General features: G+C 38.3%; 1 protein-coding gene across 14 annotated transcripts in view; it reads right to left on the minus strand.

Moving 5' to 3' along the window:
* The window catches only part of IMMP2L (inner mitochondrial membrane peptidase subunit 2), a 935,160-nt gene that overhangs the window by 11,871 nt on the left and 898,504 nt on the right, over positions 1-24,785 (minus strand). The window contains exon 7 of one of the 14 annotated variants that reach the window (XM_078343198.1): positions 23,229-23,536. The exons of the other annotated variants lie outside the window; for them this stretch is intronic. Coding sequence (XP_078199324.1) covers positions 23,531-23,536 — 6 coding nt within the window. The 3' untranslated portion in view covers positions 23,229-23,530. Of the gene's footprint in view, positions 1-23,228; positions 23,537-24,785 lie in introns of those variants that run through there. 14 annotated transcript variants of the gene reach the window in all.

Genomic DNA, 24,785 nt, shown 5'->3' on the forward strand with positions numbered 1-24,785 from the left:
TACTAGATGAGTAGCAGCAGTTAGGTGTGAGACTGGGTGGGCTGTCTCCATGGAGAATACACTGAGTAACACGGAACTAGTACTCATGAAGAGAGGTGGAAAACCAAGAGAAAGCAAACAAGGTGGGATGGGTAGCAAGGAAAAATAATTAAGTATAAAGATCATAGCAGATGGTAAAGAATCCCCATCAGCAGAGGCAAGCAGAGACTGGCAAGGATGGAAGATGAGGTGAGGGGGAGGACTTAAGGCTGAGCCCTAAGGCAGGAAGGGAGCCCTTCAACATCTGAAATCTTCTTAAAGACATCAATTTCAGCGATCAGGAGAACACAGAAAACTTGTTTCAAAGGCAGATCAGGGTCTTATCTTCAGAGATTACCCTTCAACAGTTCTGAAGGAGGGCCTGGAAATCTGTGATTTTAAAAAATTGCTGTTGTTATTGTTACTATTGGGTGATATTTTTAATAATATTTAGAAGCTTACAAGATACACTCATACTCGGCACATATTTACTGAGTGCCAGTTATAAAGTAATACTATCCATCCACTTTATTTACCGTTTTATTTTCAAATGTTTTTCCTATAAATTAGACCTCTACAGAGATTAACATAAAACATTACTTTTACTGAAGCTCTTCTATTCGCTATCACATGCATTCAAGAAATCTCTTCTATTTGCTATCATATGTATTCAGAAAAATCACATTGTTTAGGGACTCAAAGCCAGAGCTGGATGTCAGGGAAGGCTTCCAAATAGATAACCAGAAACACACTGTTTACAAAGAAGAAGAAAAATCCTTTAACAACAATTTGAAATAAAAACTAAATAAGCACAAAGGGTAGCAAGAAGCCCTGGGGTGCAAAAAAGGGTTTTCTTCCTCTACTTGTTACTTTTAAAATCAGACCTATAAAAATTTGAAAGTGTGGTACAAAAAACAGCTCCACCGAAAGTCAGCATTTCCATTTTGCTGCATTCATTTCATTCTCATTCTATGTGTGTGTACGTATGTTACATGTACACATCTACTTCTTTTCTAAACTGATAGTTGTTGATGTTATGCTAAATTTATGCCCAAACACTTCAACATATATCTCCTGAGAACTAAGAACTTTTCCTATATGAACACAACGCCATTATTATACACAAGATATTTAATGTAGATACAATATTAGTTATTACATAGTCTATGTTCAAAATTTTCCATTTGTCCCAGTAATGTCTTTTATAGTCATTATTTTAAAAATTCAAGGTCTAATCAAGGGTCAAAAACTGCATTTATTGGTCATTACTTTGCTTCAGTTTGTTTACATTTGTTTCTTTTAATTTGGAGTCTTGACATGTTGCCTTATAAAATGTCCTACATCTGCAATTGCTTGATTTTTTTACCCTCATGACTAGAGGCAAGTTCCATCAAATCAGGAGGCACAAAATGTCAGTGTGTTTCATTGTCGTGATGCCAAGTTTGATCACTTAAGGCAATACTGACTAGATTTCTCCATCATAAATAATTTTTTCCTTAATTAATAACTAAATCTGTGAGATACTATGTAAATACACTATATGCCAGCTACATTTCATCTAATCATTTTAGCATCCATTGATGATCCTGTCTGAATCAGGATTACAAAAATAATAATTTTCCAATTCTATTATTTTGCATTTATTAGTTGGCATTGTTCTCTTAAAAAAAAAAACCTTCTTTCTGAGGAGGATCCAAGATGGCCAAATAGGAACAGCTCTGGAGTACAGTTCCCAGCAGGAACAACGCAGAGGGTGGTGATCACCGCATTTCCAAATGAGTTTTCACTGCCCACAGACCAGGAGATTACTGGGCCAAAAAGCACCATGAATTTCCAGTGTGGCTGTTTCAGCCAGCACCACCTTTCCGCACAAAAACTCACACAAATCCAGGTGGCCGTTTCAACTGGCACCTGGAAAGCCTGGGCGACAGAGCCACCCATTCAACTGAAAGGCAGAGGCCTAGACAGGAAGCAAGGTGACTGGGCTCGGCAGGTCCCACACCCACAAAACCAGCAACCTAAAATGCTCTGGATTGAGAGTTTCACAGCAAGCAGACCTGAGATGGTCCAGCTTGGTGTGGGGAAGGGCATCTGCTACTACTGAGGCAGTCTGCCACTACCAAGCCAGTTCTAACTGTACCTCTGTAAACAACACCGCAAGACAGTTTAGACAGCCGCTGGGCAGAGCCCTCAGCCACTCAGCAATGCCTCTGCTAGCAAACTCTGACTATACTACCTCCTTGCTGGGCAGAGCATTTCTGAATAAAGGCAGCAGCACATCAGGAACTTATAAATAAAGCCCCACCTTCCTAGGAGCACCTGGGAAAAGAGCTGATGATGAGTTCTGCTGCACCAGACCTAAATGTACCTTCCCAGCAGTGCTGCACAGAACAATGGAGCTCCCAGCACAGCCCTTGAGCTCCTGTAAGAAGCAGTCTCCTTAAGCAGCTCCTGGACCCCGTATATCCAAAGAGACACCTCATAAAGGAGAGCTCATGCTGACATCTGGCAGGTACCCTTTTGGGACAAAGAGAGCAGAAGAAGAAACCAGCAGCAACGCTTAAAGTTCTGCAGCCCCTGTGGGTGATCTCCAGGCAAGAAGAGTCTGGAGTGGACCTCCAGCAGTCCTACAGCAGAGGGGCCTGTTAATCGGAAAATGAAAAAACAGAAAATAAAAACAGCTTCAACATCAACAAAAAGGACGTCCTCTCAGAGAACCCATCCAAAAGTCACCAACTACAAAGACCACAGGCAGATAAATCCACAAAGATGGGAAGAAATCAGCGCAAAAAGGATGAAAACATCAAAAACCAGAACTAGGCTTCAGAAGGTGGGTAATAACAAACTTCTCTGAGCTAAAGGAACATGTTCTAACCCACTGCAAAGAAACTGGAAACCTTGAAAAAGGTTTAGATGAAATACTAACTAGAATAAACAGCTTAGAGAAGAATATAAATGACTTTATGGGGCTGAAAAATACAGCACAAGAACTTTTCAAGGCATACACAAGCTTCAATAGCTGAATCGACCAAGCAGAAGAAAGGATATCAGAGATAGAAGATCAAATCAATGAAATAAAATGAGAAGGCAAGATTGAAGAAAAAAGAGTAAAAAGAAATGAACAAAGCCTCCTAGAAATATGGTATTATGTGAAAAGAACTAATCTATATTTGATAGGTGTACCTGAATGTAACGGAGAAAATGAATCAAAGCTGGAAAACACTCTTCAAAATATTATCCAGGAAAACTTCCCCAACCTAGCAAAGCAGGGCAATATTCAAGTCCAGGAAATACAGAAACCGCCACAAACATATTCCTCAAGAAGAGCAACCCCAACACATATAATTGTCAGATTCACCAGGGTTTAAATGAAGGAAAAAATGCTAAGGGCAGCCAGAGAGAAAGGTCAGGTTACCCACAAAGGGAAGCCCATCAAACTCACAGTAGATCTCTCAGCAGAAACCCTCCAAGCCAGAAGAGAGGGGTGGCCAATATTCAACATCTTCAAAGAAAAGAACTTTTGACCTAGAATTTCATATCCAGCCAAGTTATGCTTCATACATGAAGAAGAAATAAAATCCTTTACAAACAAGCAATTGCTGAGAGATTTTATCACCATCAGGCCTGCCTTACAAGAGCTCCTGAAAAAAGCACTAAACAAGGAAAGGAATAACCAGTACCAGCCACTCCAAAAACATACCAAATGGTAAAGACCGACACAATGAAGAAAATGCGTCAACTAATGGACAAAACATCCAGCTAGCATCAAAATGGCAGGATCAAATTCACACATAACAATATTAAACCTAAATGTAAATGGGCTAAATACCCCAATCAAAGACACAGAATAGCAAATTGGATAAAAAATCAAGAACCATTGGTTTGCTGTCTTCAGGAAACCCACCTCATGTGTAAGGACACACATAGGCTCAAAATAAAGGGATGGAGGAAGATTTACCAAGCAAATGGAGAGCAAAAAAAAAAAAAAAAAGCAGGAGTTGCAATCCTAGTCTCTGATAAAATGGACTTTAAACAAACAGAGATCAAAAGAGGCAAAGGACATTACATAATGGTAAAAGGATCAATGCAACAAGAAGAGCTAACGATCCTAATTATAAACACACCCAATACAGGAGCACCCAGATACATAAAGCAAGTTCTTAATGACCTACAAAGAGACTTAGACTCCCACACAATAATAGTGGGAGAGGTTAACACTCCATTGTCAATATTAGACAGGTCGACGAGACAGAAAATTAACAAGGATATCCAGGACTTGAACTCAGATCTGGACCAAATGGACCTAATAGACATCTGCAGAAATCTCCACCCCAAATCCACAGAATATACATTCTTGTCAGCATCACATGGCATCTTCTCTAAAACTGACAACATAATTGGAAATATATCACTCCTCAGCAAATGCAGAAGAATGGAAATCATAACGAACAGTCTCTAAGACAACAGTGCAATTAAATTAGAACTCAGGATTAAGAAACTAACTCAGAACTGCACACCTTCATGGAAACTGAACAACTGGCTCCTGAATGTTGGCTGGATAAACAACGAAATGAAGGCAGAAATAAAGAAGTTCTTTGAAAACAATGAGAACAAAGACAAAATGTAGAAGAATCTCTCGGTCAGGTTCAAAGCAGTGTGTAGAGGGAAATTTATAGCAATAAATGCCCACATGAGAAGTGAGAAAAGATCTAAAATCAATGCCCTATCATCAAAATTGAAAGCGCTAGAGGAGCAAGATAAAAAAAACTCAAAACCTAGCAGAAGACAAGAAATAACTAAGATCAGAGCAGAAATGAAGGAGACAGAGACACAAAAAACCCTTCAAAAATCAATTAATTCCAGGAGGTGGTTTTTTGAAAAGATAACAAAATAGACAGACTGCTAGCGAGATTAATAAAAAAGAAAATAGAGAAGAATAAAATATACACAATAAAAAATGTTAAAGGGGATATCACCACCAATTCCACAGAAATACAAACTACCATCAGAGATTACTACAAACAACTCTATGCAAATAAACCAGTAAACCTGGAAGAAATGAATGAATTCCTGGACACTTGTACCCTCCCAAACCTAAACCAGGAAGAAGCTGAAACCATGAATAGACCAATAACAAGGGCTGAAGTTGAGGCAGAATTTAATAGCCTACCAACCAAAAAAGTCCACGTCCAGACGGGTTTACAGCCAAATTCCACCAGACATAAAAAGCGGAGCTGGTACTCCTTCTGAAACTATTCCAAACAATCCAAAAAGAGGGAATCCTTCCCAAATTATTTTATGAGACTAACATCATCCTGATACCAAAACCTGGCAGAGACTCAACAAAAAGAGAAAACTTCAGGCCAATATCCAAGATGAACATAGATGCAAAAATCTTCAATAAGATACTGGCAAACCAATTGCAACAGCACATCAAAAAGTTTACCCATCACAATCACATAGGCTTCATCCCAGGAATGCAAGGCTGGTTCAACACAGGCAAGTCTGTAAATGTAATCCACCACCACCACATACACAGCACCAAAGACAAAAATGACATAATTATCTCAATACATGCAGAGAAGGCCTTTGACAAAATTCAACAGCATTTTTTGCTAAAAACTCTAAAAAAACTAGGTATTGAAGGAATGTTTATCAAAATAATAAAAACTATTTATGACAAACACACAGCCAATATCACACTGAATGGGCAAAAACTGGAAGCATTCCCTTTGAAATCTGGCACTAGACAAGGATGCCCTCTCTCATCACTCCTATTCAACATAATATTGGAAGTTCTAGCCAGAGTAATAAGGCAAGAAAAAGAAATAAAGGGTATTCAATTACGAAAGGAGGACGTCAAATTTTCTCTATTTGCAGATGACATGAATGTATATTTAGAAAATCCCATCATTTTAGCCCCAAATCTCCTTAAACTGATAAGCGACTTCAGCAAAGTCTCAGGATACAAAATCAATGTGCAGAAACACAAGCATACCTATACACCAATAACAGAGTAACAGAGTACTAAATCAAGAGTGAACTCTCATTCACAATTGCTACAAAGAGAATAAAATACCTAGGAATATAACTAACAAAGGAAGGAAAGGAATTCTTCAAAGACAACTATAAACCACTGCTCAACAAAATAAGAGAGGACACAAACAGATGGAGAAACATTCCATGCTCATGGTTAGGAAGAATCAATACTGTGAAAATGGCCACACTGCCCAAAGTAATTTATAGATTCAATGCTCTCCCCATCAAGCTACCAATGACCTTCTTGACAGAACAGAAAAAAACCATCTTAAACTTCTTATGGAACCAAAAGAGAACCTGTATAGCCAAGTCAATTCTAAGCAAAAAGAACACAGCAGGAGGCATCACACTACTGGACTTCAAACTATACTACAAGGTTATAGTAATCAAAACAGAGTACTGGTACAAAAACAGAGATATAGACCAATGGAACAGAACAGAGGCCTCAGAGGCAACACAACATTTCTACAACCATTCAATCTTTGACAAACCTGACAGAAACAAGACATGGGGAAAGGATTCCCTGTTTAGTAAATGGGTGTCGGGAAAACTGGCTAGCCATGTGCAGAAAGCAGAAACTGGACCTGTTCCAGACACCTTACACTAAAATTAACTCCAGATGGATAAAAGAGTTAAACATAAGACCTAACACCATAAAAACTCTAGAAGAAAACCTAGGGAAAGCCATTCAGGACATAGGCATAGGCAAGGACTTCATGACTAAAGCACTGAAGCATTGGCAACAAAAACCAAAATAGACAACCTAATTAAACTCCAGAGCTTTTGTACAGCGAAAGAAACAATCATTAGAGTGAACTAGCAACCAACAGAATGGGAAAAAATTTTTGCAATCCACTCATCTGACAAAGGGCTAATATCCATAATCTATAAAGAACTAAAACAAATTTACAAGAAGAAAAAAACAAACCCATTCAAAAGTGGGTGAAGGATATGAACAGACACATTTCAAAAGAAGAAATATATGTAGCCAACAAACATATGAAAAATGCTCATCATTACTGGACATTAGAGAAATGCAAATCAAAACCACATTGGGATACCATCTCATGCCAGTTAGAATGGCTATCATTAAAATATCTGGAGACAACAGATGCTGGAGAGGATGTGAAGAAATAGGAACACTTTTACACATTCATGGGAGTGTAAATTAGTTCAACCATTGTGGAAGACAGTATGGTGCTTTCTCAAGGACCTAGAAATAGAAATTCTATTTGACCCAGTAATCCCATTTCTGGGTATATACCCAAAGAATTATAAATCATTCTATTGTAAAGACACATGCACAAGTATGTTCATTGCACCACTGTTTACAATAGCAAAGACCTGGAACCAACCCAAATGCCCATTGATAATAGACTGGACAAGGAAAATGTGGCACATATACACCATGGAATACTATGGAGCCATAAAAAATGATGAGTTTGTGTCCTTTGTAGGGACATGGATGAATCTGAAAATCTCAGCAAACTGACAGAACAGAAAATCGAACACCACATGTTCTCACTCATAGGTGGGTGATGAACAATGAGAACACATGGACACAGGGAGGGGAGCATCACATACTGGGGTCTGTTGGGGGGACATGGAGAGGAACAGCAGGTTTGGGGAGGTTAGGGAGGGATAACATAGGGAGAAGTCCCAGATATAGGTGTCAGGGGGATGGAGGCAGCAAACCACTTTGCCATGTAGGTACCTATGCAACGATCCTGCATGATCTGCACATGTACCCCAGAACCTAAAGTATAATAAAAAAAGAATATATCACAACACATGAAAATTACATAAAATTCAAATTTCATTGTTTGTAAATAAAGTTTTATTGGAACACACACACACACACAAAACTGCTTTCCGTGTCAACCCCAACTTCCTCTATTGTAATATCAAAAATTCCTTTTTTAAGTCAAAATCTGTTACTACTTCTTAGTTTATCTGTTTGATGCTCCAATGTCTTAAGTTTGGCCAGTGGGAGCTCTGTGTCCTTTGGTCATGTCTCCATCAGTCTTTAAGCATTACTTTACTTCTTGGCACTATTTGTTGTTTTAGGCTTACCTTGTTCCTTATACCTATCCACCTGAGATATGACATTTCTTTAAAGTGCCTTAGTTTCTTTTAGCAAAAAATGCTATTTGGAAACAAAGATTTGGTACTAGGTGTGCTCAGTGCTCCTGGGATGTCAATATTCTATGCCACTTCAGGAATATCGATAAAAAAATCCAATACCACAAGCTTCTCCCTCATCTTCTGCATTCCATATTTTAACTTCCTTCTTCCACAATGATTACCCTGGCTCCCCACAACATTAACACATTAGCTCATTTACACTTTCCTAAAATATATTCAAAATAGTTTTGAGGTGACTACACTACAGCCATTGCCAAAAACACATTTGCCCAGTACAAATTAAGATTTCTGTGTCATTATTTTAGTCTTTAAAATACATCTTATTTTAAGGATGTACTGGTAGTCCTGTGTTCAAAATTTATTGGAATACATTCTTTTTTTCTCCCCAGTATAGTTATGTTACCATTTGATATAGAGTTAGGCTTAGTTGTTTCTATTTATGTTCAATTTTAGAGTTTGCTTTTATTACACATTTTTGATTCCATTTTATTTTTGAATATATAAAAATTTACATCATTCAAAAGTTAAGATTATTTTTAAAAGATGTGGTAGGCAGAATGATGCCTCCCCCATCCACCGTCCTGGCAAAAGATGTCCACATCTTAATTGCCAGAAGCTATGAATATGTTATAGCATAAAGAAGAATTAAGATTGCTAACCAGTTGACCTTAAGATAACAAGAATATTCTCTATTATTTTATGGACCTCAATGTAATCAGAAGGGCCTTACAAAGTGAGAGGAGGCAGAAAGGTCAGATTCAGAGATTTGAAAATGCTGTGCTGCTGGCTTTGACAATGGAGAAAAGGATCATCAGCCAAGGAATGCAGGTTGCCTCTTGAAGCTAGGAAAAGGAAGGAGATGAACTTTCCTCTAGAACTTTCAGAAAGAATGCAGCCTTGTTAACACCTTAACTTTAGCCCAGTGAGACCAATATTGCCTCTTGAAGCTAGAAAAGCAAGGAGATGAACTTTTCTCTAGAACTTAGAATGCAGCCTTGTTAACACCTTAACTTCAGCGCAGTGAGATCAATCTGGATCTCTAGAACTGTAAAATAGTAAATTTGTGTTGTTAAGGACCTAAATTTATGGGAATTTATTATATCAATATTAGAAAACTAAAAAAAAAAAATATACAAAGAGAAATCTGATTCTCATCTTCCACCCTATTACCAACAGGTAACTAATTGTATTAGTTTCTGGTTTGTTCTTTCCGTGTTTCTTTTCAAAGAGAAAAAAAGCAAGTAAGCATACATACATGTTCCTTTTTCCCTTTTAGACTTATACCAAAGTAGCATGCTATATTCTTTTGCACCATGCTTTTATTCTCAACAATATATCTTGGAAACTCCCTCTATTACTTCATAGAAATGAAGCCTGTGGGTTTTTTTTTTGTTTTGTTTTGTTTTGTTTTAAGTCTTCTCAACCCACCTAACCCCAGTAATTCTGCTGATTACTCAATTGGAGAACCTAAATCTGTAGTTTCCACTTTGTTTCACGTCCCAAAAAGGTAAACCTAACCAATTTTAAAGAATCCCTTGAAAGTATTCCAGAGTATCCTAAGTAACCATTCCAACCATGTTAACTGCCAGGAAATATTTCCCTAGACCTAAATGATATGTCATGTTGCAGTTTTTAATCTAGTTTTGTTCTTATTTGAGCTCAGCTGAGTTGGAAAACATCTGGTCTCCATCTCTTCTATAATAACCCTTTTAAAAATTTTATAGCTGCTACTGAGATGTACCTCAAGCCTTTATTTGCTCTTCAAGATGTTTAACTTTTTCCATAAGGGTGATTTGCCAGTCTCCTAACTTGGCTGAACTCTTGCCAATATATCTTCTGTTCTATCAGGATCACCATATGATTTATCACTCAAATGAAACACTTCTGGCAGTCCAAGGGGGTGCTATTTTAATTAAGTCAGAGACAATAAAAGTAAATCAGGACTGTCCTTGACAAATCAGAATATAGTTGCCCTAATCAAAATGCTTCTCAATACTGCTAGGTCCCACATTCTTTCCTGAAAAAATGGACTCATCTTAAGTAACTGCACATTGTTATATGCTAAATTGTATTCCCTCAAGTTTTATGTTGAAGTCCTAGAGGAAAAACACAGGAAAGAAAATAAGGAAGAAGAAGATGATTAGTGTGAGGAAAGACATTTTTAAAAAGATGTTCAGGCACTTCCACCATGTGAGGGGCTCTCAACAGACACTGAATTTGCTAGCCCCTTAATCTTGGACTTCCTAACCTCCAGAACTGTGACCAATACATTTCTGTTTAGAAGCTGAAAAAAAAAGATGTTCAGAACTTGTATTAGTCCATTCTCATGCTGGTAATAACTAATAAAGACATACCCAAGACTGGGTAATTTATAAAGGAAAGATGTTTAATTGACTAACACTTACTTTGAGGAAACTAATGATCACAGCAGAAGGGGAAGCAAACATGTCCTTCTCCACATGGCAGCAAGCAGAAGAGCTGAGCAAAAGGGGGAAAAGCCCCTTATAAAACCATCAGATCTCATGAGACTCACTCACTGTCACAACAACCACATGAGGGTAACTGACCCATTGATTTAATTACCTCCTACCAGGTCCTTCCCATGACACATGTGGATTATGGGAACTACAATTCAAGAGGAGATTTAAGTGGAGACAATGCCAAAGCATATCATTCCACACCTGCCCTTCCCCAAATCTCATGTCCTCTCATTTCAAAGCACAATCATGCCTTTCCAACAGTCCTCCACGGTCTTAACTCATTCTACTATTAACCTGAAAGTCTAAGTCCAAAGTCACAACCAAGACAAGGCATCCGTTCCACCTGTGAGCCTGTAAAATCATAAGCAAGTTAGTTACTTCCTAGATACAATGGGGGAACAGGCATTGGAAAAAATACACCCATTCCAATGGAGGAAATTGGCCAAAACAAAGGGACTATACGCCCCATGCAAGTCCAAAATCCAATAGAGTAGTCATTACATCTTAAATTTCCCAAACAATTCTCCTTTGACTCCATATCTCATATCCAGGTCATGCTGATTAAGCTCCCACAGCCTAAGGCAATGGTGTTCCTGTGGTTCTGCAGAGTATACTTCCCTTTCTGGCTGTTTTCACAGGGTAGTGTTGAGTGTCTGCAGCTTTTCCAGGTGCATTGTAACCTGTCAGTGGATCTACCATTTTAGGGTCTGGAGGACAGTGGCCCTCTTCTCACAGCTCCAATACGCGTGCCCCAGTGGGGACTCTGTGTGGTTGCTCCAACCCCACATTTCCTTTCCATACTACACTAGCAGAGGTTCTCCATGAGAGCTCCATCCCTGCAGCAGACTTCTGCCTAGACATCCAGGCATTTCCATATGTCCTCCAAAGTCTAGAAGGAGGTTCCCAAACCTCAATTCTTGACTTCCATGCATCTGCAGGCCCAACACCACATGGAAGCTGCCAAGGCCTGGGGCTTACACCCTCTGAAGCAATGGCTTGAGTTGTACTTTGGCCCATTTTAGCCATGGCTACAGCCAAAGCAGCTGGGACGCAGGGCACCATGTCCCAAGGCTACACAGAGCAGGGGGAGCCCTAGTCCCAGACCACAAAACCATTTTTTCCTCCAAGACCTCCAGGCCTTTGATGGGAGGGGCTGTCATGAAGGTCTCTGACATGCCCTAGAGTCATTTTCCCCATTGTCTTGGCAATTAACATTGGGCTGCTCATTACTTATGCAAATTTCTGCAGCTAGGTTGAATTTCTCCCAAGAAAAAGAGTTTTTCTTTCTACTACATCATCAGGCTGCAAATTTTCTAAACTTTTATACTCTGTCATCTCTTGAATGCTTTGCTGCTTAGAAATTTATTCTGGCAGATACCCTAAATCATCTCTATCAAGTTTAAAGTTCCACAGATCTCTAGGACAGGGGCAAAATGTCACCAGTCTCTTTACTAAAGCATAACAAAAGTTGCCTTTGCTCCAGTTCCCAACAAGTTTTTCATCTCCATCTGAGACCACTTCAGCCTAGACTTTATTGTCTATATCACTATCAGTATTTTGGTCAAAGCTATTAAACAAGACTCTAGGAAGTTCTAACCTTTCCCCATCTTCCTGTCTTCTGAGCTCTCCAAGTCTCTAGGAATTTCCAAGCTTTCTCATGTTTTCCTGTCTTCTTCTGAGCCCTCCAAACTGTTCCAACCTCTGCCTGTTACCCAGTTCCAAAGTCTCTTCCACATTTTGGGGTATCTTTACAGCAGCACCCCATTCCCAGTACCAATTTACTGTATTAATCCATTCTCATGCCACTAATAAAGACCTACCTGGCACTGGGTAATTTATAAAGAATAGAGGTTAATTGACTCACAGTTTGGCATGGCTGGGAAGACCTCAGGAAACTTACAGTGATGGTGAAAGAGGAAGCAAGCACATCCTTCTTCACATGGTGGCAGCAGAGAGAAGTGTCAAGCAAGAAGGAGAAAGTCCCTTATAAAACCACCAGATCTCATGAGAACCCACTCACTATCATGAGATAAGCACGAGAGAAACTGCCCCCATAATTCAATTACCTCCCACCAGGTCCCTCCCATGACATATGGGGATTATGGGAACTATAATTCAAGATATGATTTGGGTGGGGACACAGCCAAACCATGTCAGAACTAGAGCCAGGATCAGAAGATCATCAATGTGAGGTGTGAGGAATGAGGTGAAGCACCATACTTTTAAATTCATTTGACCAAAATGTTTTGTAAGCAGGAAAAACAATCTGCACATCTAGCAAATAAAATCTTTTGATGCATTTACTTAGCAGCATAAGAAGAGAGAGAAATTTCCACATAAACAAAGCAGCAGTCAGATGATATTTATTCTACAATATTAAATTACCTATAATTATGCTTGAAAGTTCAATCAAACTGAAACAATATCCCAAATTTGAAGAATATTGTTCTAAAATAAGTACTAATTTCTCAATGCTTAAAGAAATGTCAGCTCTCCAATTTTGCATCAAAGGTCCTTCACAGTCACATCCATTCAAACTCATCTTCATGATTTTTCAGTACAAGAAATCTACTCTTGGGGTCTCTCCAGAGCACCTGCAACAGGACATACCATATCTATCTGCCCGCTTCTGATCACTGTTGTCCCTCCAGTTTGTAATCCTCTTCCTCAGACCCCTGGATCTCTCCTGCAAGACCCAATTCAGTCTTGATTCTTCCATGGAGTTCCTCCCAGCCACTCCAATTTATATCTGTTTGTTCCTGACCAAGAAATCAAGGCCTAGTATAGGGTCTCCCCAACATCCAGTTATTCCCAATATCTAGATCAATATATTATGTTAGATATATTTTTTATAAAATAGTACAACTCTTCTCTTCTTGACCTTCCACTTTTGGATCTAGAGAATTACACAGGATTTCTGGATCCAAAGGTGGAAGGTCAAGAACATAAGAGTTGTCCTATTTTATAAAAAATATATTTAACTTAGAATGTATAAGGCTGGTGATGAGTATAAGGCTAGTGTGGTGTCACCAAAAGTTTATAAGGCTAGTGGTGAGTATAAGATTAGTGAGTTGTCACCAAAAGTGGTGACCCCTTTGGGACCATAATCAGGTCCTTGTTTCAAGGGGAAACCAATGGTTCAGGCCCCAACTGAATTCAGATGAACAAAATGAGTACAGTAGTGGCTATATCCTTTATCAGGCTCAAAAAACAGGCTCAGTTTTCCCATAGTTTTCTCTCCCCCAAATGCACCCCTATTTCATCACAGGCAGGACCCACTCCTCCTAGGTCCTCTTAACTACAAGTATGTCACATCAGAAAACCAATTTTCTTCTTACTGATTTAGTTATTTATCAGTCTCCTTAATGAAATTTGGAAAACATTATTTTGGGTTAATAAATGTTTCTTGCTTAAAGGAACAAAGTTTAATAATATAAGAACCAAAACATTTGTGTAGTTAGTTCAGCAATGACTAATACGAAGCAATTTACTTTATCATAGTATTTACAGCTTTAAAATAAGTTTTAAATAAAACTTACAGTTTTAAAATAAATTTGGCATGTCATCAAAACAAGATAATCACAAATGAAACTTTAAGAAATTCCCTAAGCATAGTGTAACCATGCAATTTATGACACTTAAGAGTGAAGGAGGTTATTAATAATTAAACTGGGACCACAGGTATAAACCAAAGTGGCTCTAGAATATACAGTCATCCTACTTATGTGTCATCCCATTATTTTGACAAGTGAACATTTATTGACTATTGTTACACTCTGAAGACCTTACATATATATAACCTCTCTTAGTGCTAAAATTAAACCTGCAGTATAGATATTACTGTTTGCATTTTGCAAAAAAAAAAAAGCTCAGAAGTACTAAGTAACATGCTAAAGGCTGTAAGGCTAGTATATGATAGAAGCAGGATTTGAAATAGGCATGGTTCAAAATTCATGCTGCTCTCACTATAAGGTGCTGCTTCTTCTGTGATGTTATGTAATAATTTATGTTTCTATCTCTATAGCAAGGGTCAGCAAACATTTTTCTAAGGGGTCAGAGAGTAAATAGTTTAGGCTTACAGTTGCAACTACTCAACTCTACACTTGCAGCACAAAACAGACATGGACAATATGCAAGCGAATATAAGATTTGTTCCAATGAAACTTGATTTACAAAAACAGGCAGCGAGCTGTACTTGGCCTGAGGGCCATTGTTCACCACGCTTTATCTACACTCTAGACACCATAATGTTTCTAAAGGAAAGGCAGAGGTTCTAGCTCACCCTTTCTATATTATAAATTAGCACGGTGTTTTGAACAAGATTGGGAACTACCTGTCAGCAATAAGCATTTACTGAATGAGTGAATTAAGGAGGAAATCTTGTTTGGAAATGCTGTATTTTATTATCTGGGCATCAAGGAAATTCCTTTCCCTACCTCCATAAAAACATTCATAATTATTTAGAAAACATTATTAACACAAGGGCTTCCATAATCACTGGTGATATGCCACAATGGATTGACAGCAATCTATTCTTACAAAGAACTGTGAGACAGTCTCAAAGGAATTTTTAAAAGGTACAATGGAATTCCCGAGTGTTAGCTGGTGAATACTTCCTGGTACTGCGTGGAAAACTTGCTCCAACTCTTTCTGGATTTGGGTACCACACAGGGGATGCTGCCCTCCTAATCACTGCTGAGACCAGAGCTGTGAGTGTAACAGAGAGAACAAGGTCACTAAGAAGCACAGGACTTCACTTGCAGCTTCTACTGTGATGTCATGCGTTACACATGATGCAACAAGTGGAGAGGGATGTCTCGACAGGACAGAGATACTGCTTTCCTCATCCCACCTCGCTGGTCACCAGTTTTTGCTCCTGTCAACATTACACATCAACAATAACAACAATAGTAAAGGCACAACTTTAAAAGCAATCTAAGAGACTAGAAAAAGTGAGAAGAACAACAAAATGATTCCTTTAATAAATAGCATAACATTGAGATTTCTTGTGGATACTGGCAAAACAGATTCATGGTTTAAGTAAATCAAATAGAATTAGAAATACAGGCAGGCAAAACCAAATGTCACACAGAAAAATGAACAACTGCACTGTTAAAAATCATTGTCAAAAAGATATTTTTAAAAACTACTAAAGCATATACATGATGCCACATACTTTAATTTTAAACATGGATTAATATAGCCATATGTGAATTTTTTTTCACCAATGTTTTTGGATACAGGAGACTAGGTTCATACAGAGAACAGTATTAGCCTATTATCCACTTACACATTCCCAAGACGCTTATCTAAACAGCATACAGAACAGATAAACACAAATCCTAATAACAAAGGCATGGACACAGAATGCTTCCATTCCATGTAAGCACTGACTGATATGCACTCTAAGACACCATTGGACAAAGCCTGTATAACATTTTATTGAAGAAACTGAGAAATTATAGCCTCCCTGGATCTTTTTCCAGCCAGACCACATAAGCTGCCCCAGTCTCTGCTAAGGATATGATGTTACATATGGTATACACATAGTTTCCATATGTTGTTTATAGATACTGATATGGCCTTTCCAATGGCTGAAAAGTCTGAATTCTGTAGTATGTGTTTCTCAAGGTTTCAGATATGATATTAACATCTTTAAACATATGCAAAGGTGAATATTTACTAACAAGAATAGATGTATTCAGAGACATAGGCTGAATCCTAGGTGGGATTGGCTCCCTACTAGATGCTGGAAATATACAGAAGGTAATAAACATGACCCCTGTCCCTTAGGTCCTCATGATTTTGTGGGAAAGACAGATGTTTAAACAAAGTTTTGAACTACAGCCTGGCATGCTAGACATACAAAGGAGCCAAGAACCCTGAGAGCAAAGGTTGTCGCCAAGTCTTGGAAAGGCTCCACTGAGCAGATTCATCTAAGTTAGCTCTAAAGGACGCTGCTGACTTCACTCTGCTAAGGGCAGATCTTCACCCATGATATCCCCTGTCAGATTTTTATCTAGAACATTCTCTGAATCTTACATTAATTTCAAAGGTGAGATAATATGATAAGTTGATACAATGCAATATTTTGCAATTTAAAAGCAAAACCCTACGGTTTAGAAAAGATTCGAAATGAGGTCTCTCTGTCAAAGGCCTCATTCTAGGACAAGTGTTTTCTTCATTGCCAACAATTTTAACTTCAATCATTTCAAAGAAATTTTCCTGTTCAAGACTTAGCTTTAATCAGAATGCGTTTTCAGGTCACTTCATAGCCTCTTCATGCTTCTCTCTAGATAGCTACAGAATCATGCATAATCTCTCTAGTCCTCCCAAGACACCCTTGGTAAGTAGTCAGTTCAACATTTTATGCAAAAATAGATACAAAACAGGCCTCTGGGGGTGTCTTCAGCTAATTTTCATGAATTAATTTCCCAGGATTGATGTTTATGCACCAGTCTCTTTACCACATAATCAAATCACTGGAGTTGAAGTGGTCTAACTCCTTCTTTTGCAGCTTGATTAAGCAGGTGATGAAATACTTGAATATAATTTGGATAGTTAACAGCTCACACTATTCACAATAATCCAAGGTGGATGGATGATGTTACTGACTGGTATCTCATTGTTTGCTTGTTTTTTTCCTAGTAGCTGATGTCCGACATGCTATTTTTATGTTGGAGATAAAACAGTTCATATAAATACATGAGTGGAGAGGTGTGAAAGGCTTTAATATTGATGATGTTGTTTTGAACCACATTTAGACCAACTGGGCAGGCAGCCACCCAGACAGACTAGATTGCCATTGGTTAAGAGAGGATTTGGAATGGCAAGGTAACTGACACCCTCTGCCAGTCCCGCTGCTGTGGTGATGCAGCCATTCCTCCGCTGGGGTTACCTCTGTTCATCTGGGTGGCTATCCAGCTTCCAACCTCTATCTAAACATCTCTCTCTACTTCCCTTCCCTCTTTTGTCTCTATTTTCAAAATAAAAGTGGAGAGGCTTAGAAAATAACCAGAAATGAAAGGAGATAAATAAAAGTCACAACTACAAAGACCAAGATAGTTGCTGTGAATAGCACTGCATCCGGTGCTGTGTGAAAAAGACAACATGCTAACTTACACAGCTCTCAGGAGAGGAAACTTCACAGTTTTAAAGAGAAACTAAGTTTTTCTCTTTCAGTTTTTGCAATACATTTCTAACATGGGTTCTAGTACAGGAAACTCTATCGTAATGGACAATATTCACATATTAGGTTTCCCCAAAAAGGCAGAAACAGTAGATCAGGTTGCTGGCAATTTGGCGAACACTGTCCTTCATGAGACAAAAGTTACTTAGTCGTATATGTAATCTTCTAGACATCTAATGTGTTTCAATCATAAGAACTTAGATTATGAGGAGGCTTGGATAGGTAGGACGTCCTTAAAATTATCTTTGTTAAATATAATTTTTCCCAACTGTGTTTTTCATATATAAGATCCGTTCTAAGTTGTTTGTGGCCAGAGAGATTCCTGATTCCAAACTATTGCTACATGTCTGTGAGTGAATGATGAGCTGGATGAGTGATCCACACTGCTCTGCCTGTCTCCTCATCCTAGAATGACACTTCCAGTGGTCAGAACTATAATTGCAGTTCTTAATTTACATCAGAAGTTTACCAGAATCCAGAAAATTATGTTGTTGAAGACAAAATAAAGCATAATAAAAGGTCATTGAAAAAGTGGTCTAAACCAGAGAAAAAAAATGGCTTCTCAAGTAGAAACAGATCTAGCATGTGCTTCAAGTTTTAAATGTGCACATGGTGAAGCAGGATTTACCTCACTGAGATAATTACTGGTGTGGGCATGGCACAATTGGCAACACCAGTCTTAATGATGGTTGCATGTCTATCCAAGTGTACATGAGAACAAATCTCTTCTTCTACTGCCTACTCCTCCAGAAAAATGATCCAGATTCTCCTTTTCTCCACTCCCAGCAGCTAGGCAGAAGCACCTGACCTGGGCCCAGCCAATCAGATACTCACATCTGGGACCATGAACATGGGGGGAGTGATGCGAAGACACAGAAACAGAGATTACTGGCAGAGACATGAGGGCCAGAAAGTGTGCAAAAACACCAATGCTATCCTCCCTGCCCTGCAGGGAGTGTGCTGTGTTGCTAGCCATCAAATTCCCAAGCCTAGTTTTCATTGTAATTCATTCTGAAAGCTATCCAGTACTCTTCTAACGACATCTTTTCTTCAACAATAGTAAGGATTAAAAGAAAGAAAACAAAGTCAGAATGGGTTTGGATTGTCGGAAATTGAGATGCTGGATTGGTAGGCTGCTATGGAAATACTGGTGAAAGAATAATGTTTACAAGGAGATTAGAAATTAAGTCTAATTCCCAATTCCACAGGTGGGAAATGTGGGCCCAGAAATGCTACCCGGAGTCACTCAGTTAGCTAGAGATGGAACTCCAAAACCTATTACTGGCTCTTCATTTGAAACCCTTTTCACTATACATCTCAGAGAAATGAGCTGTAGAGCCCTGGAAATTATAATGTTTGTCAAAAGCCTTGCATCCACGCTTTCTATGCCTACTTTTACCCTAGGGAAAAGTGAGGTCTTTCATTTTCTGCAGAAAAAAGCAAACAAACATTGTACATGAAGGTTTATACACAGCCATGCCACTCTGTTTTGGAATTTTTCTGATTTTTGGGAGCAGGGCACATGATAAGCCACTGGACTATATCTTGCTGAGAGCAACAAGACAACTAGTGATTATTACAGCAACGTGGTTACCTCAATGTGCATAAAACACTGTGAAAAATAAAGAAATGTGGTAAGACTCTTTTTACTCAACACAACAGATATGCAAAGGCCTACTACATGCAAAGCACATGGTAAGGTGTTCTATTTCATAAATGTACCAAGCTGTGTGAGACACAGAATCAGGTCTTAAAAGGCTTATAATTCACAGGGAGGACAGTAGTCATAAGCTTGACCCACACGAGTGTTTGGCAGAAGTGGGAAGAGTTTGTAGGAACTGAGAGTAGTCTAGTGAGTAATTCAAGCCATTGAAGGATCAAGGACATAGACAGGTTCTCATTGGGGAAATGACCTCTGAACCGCAATCTAAAGAAAAAAAAATGGCAAGAGAGTGGCCCACAAGAGAATAGTCAGGAGTTTTTTGCCATGTTGCTGACAAAAGATACGATCATGTATAGGAAAAGAAGAAAGAAAGATATTTTGAGATTGAAATCCAACTTTCCTAGTTAGATATCCAGGCCCTTCATAAATGTTCCTCTGTTCTGTTTCATTTCATTTTTCTGCTTTTAGCCTGAATCACTCTTATGCCTTCTTGAAAACACTCAGATCTCTCACAGCACACTCTGATTTCTCACAGCTCTGGACATTTGTACATGTTGTTTCTGCCTCCCAGAAGGCTTTCTCTTGCTCTTTACCTAGACAACTCCTCTTTATCTTTCCAGACAGTATAAACATGCCACTTGCTTCTGGAAGGCTTCCATGTCCTCATCCCAGTTTCAGCAGCTTGTGAATAAGCTTGTGAATAATTCTAACTAATAATTATCATATTGGGCAGTGATGGTCTATTTAGTTCTTTCTCTCATTAGGTGTGAGCTTCTTGAAACAAGCACTATCTCATATTCCAAATACATGGTATAAAAGTAGAAAGAAGCTCAAAAAATGTTTGTCAATTGATTAAATGAAGCAATGAAGCTGGAGAAAATGTGGATGTAGCTTAAACACAACTCAGCAACTGACTGGATATGGGAGCTGAGAAAAGAACAAGGTTGGAAGATGACCATTGTTTCTCACCTGCCTGGAACGATGGTAATGCCATCAGCAGTGGTGGGATCACTTATAAGGAACAGATTTGTGAAATGATGATTCAGTTTTCTATTACTGAATCTGAGATTCCTATTCTGAATGCCATAGAAGATATCTTGCATGTAGTTGAAAATTCTGTGCATGAGTTCAGGCAAGGGTGTGAAGTAGAACTTAGAGATTTGGGTGTTACCCAGTTGTACCCATGGGAACACAGTGCTCACAGAGGGAAGAAGAAGAAAGCAAGGGCGCTAAGGGCAGACACCTGGGGAACACAGCATTTTGGAGGCAATACTAGAAAGCTATCGACTATATGCAAGAATCAATACACTTACTTGAGTAACACATTCACCCTTAAACCAGGGTTCATGAGACTTATGTACAAGTAGAGAAGCATGCTTATAAAAAGTGAAGAACAATAATAAAAAAAGTGGGGCATTGAGGTTAGTGCACAACAGAATAGAGCAGTTAAAGATGAGTGGGGGAAATGCCTGTAACATCACTTTTAAAACTCCAGGGCCGGGCGCGGTGGCTCAAGCCTGTAATTCTAGCACTTTGGGAGGCCGAGGCAGGTGGATCACGAGGTCAAGAGATCGAGATCATCCTGGTCAACATGGTGAAACCCCATCTCTACTAAAAATACTAAAAATACAAAAAATTAGCTGGGCATGGTGGCGCATGCCTGTAATCTCAGCTACTCAGGAGGCTGAGGCAGGAGAATTGCCTGAACCCAGGAGGCGGAGGTTGCGGTGAGCCGAGATCGCGCCATTGCACTCCAGCCTGGGTAACAACAGCGAAACTCGGTCTCAAAAAAAAAAAAAAAAAAAAAAAAAAAACTCCAGCTATTTTTTAAACTGAATCTAATTTTAAGAGGTTTCATCTGGATCTTTATATGTTCTGGATCTTTATAAATCAGGTAGTGCAGTTATACATCTGTTTATGTGCATATGACTCATATAGATTAAATATATAATGTAAAACCTCTCCTAGCTTAATTAAAATATCTCTCTAATGGAAATAAATGTTCTGTTACGTTATAAACATTTTGCTTTCAGAAGGGTAAATGTAATGCTTTATGTAATTTTTAGCTAAATTTTAAATGAATTTCACAAGCTTTTAATACCACTTTGGTCAGAAAGAAACTTTGTTTATGTGAAACAAAAATGCTAACAAAATTGGCTAATATGTACCATTTCTGAGAAATAATTATAAATCTTTAAATACTATGATCTATCTATTCACTTTTTATCAGGTCAACTACTAAGCAAATTAAAGCAAAGACAAGAAATGTAAACTATCATACAGATTTTTGCTACTTTTATTTTTTTTGTAAAGACTCAATCTGCCCTCTTGAGAAATCATCTTGTTAATAAAGCATAGTTTGAATGACCAACCATCTAATGTTACTGTAGTCATGTTAAAAGTATATTGGTCCATTGTCAGTCCTAGTATTAATATTTAGCTCCTGACTATATAGACCTCATGTTGTTACATTAGGAAGAATTAAGTTAATGGAGTCATTCTCGCTTTGTATGTTTTCTATTGACTCTGTGATTATTTCTTTTTAGATTTAGTTCCTACAAATAATAGTTATCTTGCTTTTGTACTTTGATTATAGTAGTTAATTCAGAGAAACCTGTTTAGGGTCATTCAACATTCAATCAATAAACTTGCTGGCACAAAGCCACAGCTGGGGTATTCTAATTCCCATATACTGAAATTGCTAAGAGTAAATAACATAAAGTCTTTTGATTTTGAATGTGCAAAGTTATTGTCTGAAAGTTAATAGTAGCAGATTATTTAAAGTTGAACTTTATAAAGTGACAGATGAGCCATGTCAAAAATAACATAGTAACAGTAAAATAAAACTGGTAGAGCTATCATGAACCAGAAGAAATTCCTCATGGATAACTATGGACTGACTGTCTGAGTGCAGTTTATTTACAAAAAAATTTACATTCCAAGCTGTTATTTCCTAAAGTGGACTGAACAGCTATAAATCATATTTCTTTTTTGTACATTGGTTATGTATATGCCAGAGAAAAGGTTGATCATTTTAATGGTAGCCTAAGAAAAGTATAATGATAGAGAAAAATTAATTTTTAAGCAAAGTTAAAAATTATCTTGAGATTACCCACTGCTATGGATTATATATAACTTCACTCCACTGACTCAGATAGTTCAGTGCTGGCTCTAATTTGTAAACTTTCTTAATTTATTAATATATCAGACAATTCTGTTGTGGGAAATATTTAGATTGATCTTGGTCATACAAACAGATGAGGGTGACTGTTAAAACTCTCATGCTATATAGACCTAGGGAAAAGGTTAAATTGTCAGGGGTTCAGTCTGGAGAGCGAGGTGGGTTAGCCCCTGTGTAGATGAAATGCTCACTGCCTTGTGAAGGGAAAGGGAGCTTTGGGCTGATGATGAAAGTTTCACCATATTTAGCATTCCTGCCCTCGTGCATGTTCTGTGCCCTCTCCCAGGGTTAAGAAACTGTCATCAATCCATTTCCCCACCAAAGTGGAATGGAAGAAGATGTGAGTGCAGCAACAGAAGTAGAACTGGTCCTGCCTTTGAATGGTCTTTTCACAAAATCTTCTGGCCACACTCAACCTACTGTATCCACTGCTGCCTGGCATTTAAAACTACAGTTCCAAATTTTCCTTTTCCTTTGAGTGATTTTTAATTCTTTTTTCCAGTTGGCTTTTCCTTTTTTTTTTTTTTTTTCTTATTTTTTTATTGCATTTTAGATTTTGGGGTACATGTGCAGAGCATGCAATACAGTTGCATAGGTACACACATGGCAGTGTGTTCTGTTTGCTTTCTCCCCTTCACCCACATTTGGCGTTTCTCCCCAGGCCATCCCTCCCCACCTCCCCCTCCCACTGGCCCTCCCCTTTTCCCTCCAATAGACCCCAGTGTTTAGTACTCCCCTTTCTGTGTCCATGTGTTCTCATTTTTCATCACCCGCCTATGAGTGAGAATATGCGGTGTTTCATTTTCTGTATCTTCTTAAATCTGAAAAGACAATTTATTATCTTAAAGAAATTTTCATTAAGGGTTGGGTTAGGGAGGGGAATGTTTCAACCCAAACTAATCCATCAGTCAAATAGAAGACATCGTCTCTAATCATAAAGAAAAATCCTGATACATCAACAGTGTAGCATCCATGCTCCTGGAGCACCATAATATACAGGCAGTTCAATAAAGAGGAGTGGATTGAGCATCAGTCATAAAGCACAGAGAGTGCAGGCTCTGGCCTCAGAAAACCAGGTTAGGATCTAGAAAATTAATAGCTGCATCATCTTTGGTAAGTAACTTCACTTCTTTCATTCTTCCTTTTTTCATTGTCCAATGGGAATAACAATATCAGCTCTGCAAGACTGCCACAAGAATTAAACGGTATAATTTGCAAAGCCCTAGCCCAGTGCTCTGCTGCATACAAACTGCTGTGGCAGCCCCATAGAAAGTCAGGTACAGAGTAAGCCTGATGTACCACACAGCAATAATAAAAAGAAATAAGGTATGAAAATAGCATCATCATATCATATCCTATTGTTATCATCAATGGTGCTGAATTAGGAGTTACACCCTTGAAAAAAATGTATTTCATTAGATGGTGATACTAGTTAATAATGGTTTATCGTAAGTGTAAAATGATTGCAAAATTTTGTCCAAACCAATTTTCATCTTAGAAAATCTATCTATAACAGCAATAAAATGTGGTTGCTGTTATGTTTCTTTTCTTTTTTTTTTTTTTTTTTGATACAAAGCTATGCTTTAAAGGAGCTTTTCTATGTACTAAGATGAACTCAATAAAAATAAAATCCTTTGGATTAAGGTAACATCCCTATGAGACCTTTGCCTCTGGTAGAGGCATGTGCAGTAATGAACAAAAGAAGAATGGAAGACTTCCATTGTTGCTTTAAATTACATGTGTGACAGATCACAAATAAATTGCTTTTAGTTAAATGAGCAATATTTTCTTGGTTTTCTCCCAGCTCTTCAACAGCAGTTAAAAGGTCTATTGGAAGTATGAATTTTCCTAGCAAAGTAACACTGCCTTATAAATGGTGCCAGTTTCTGATCACTGACTCATTCCTTAAGCCCTGCTGGCTTCTGTTTTCACTGTGTGACAGAACAGCATTCTTAAAAGTCACCAACACCCACAGTGGCTTGTCTTTACTCTCCATCTCCCTCTGCAATCTTTAACCCTGCTGATCACTTTCTGCTAAAAAGTCTTCTCTGCAAATCATAAGTAGTTTCC

The sequence above is a fragment of the Callithrix jacchus genome, chromosome 11 (genome assembly GCF_049354715.1).
Source record: "Callithrix jacchus isolate 240 chromosome 11, calJac240_pri, whole genome shotgun sequence".
NCBI classification, from domain to species: domain Eukaryota; kingdom Metazoa; phylum Chordata; class Mammalia; order Primates; family Cebidae; genus Callithrix; species Callithrix jacchus.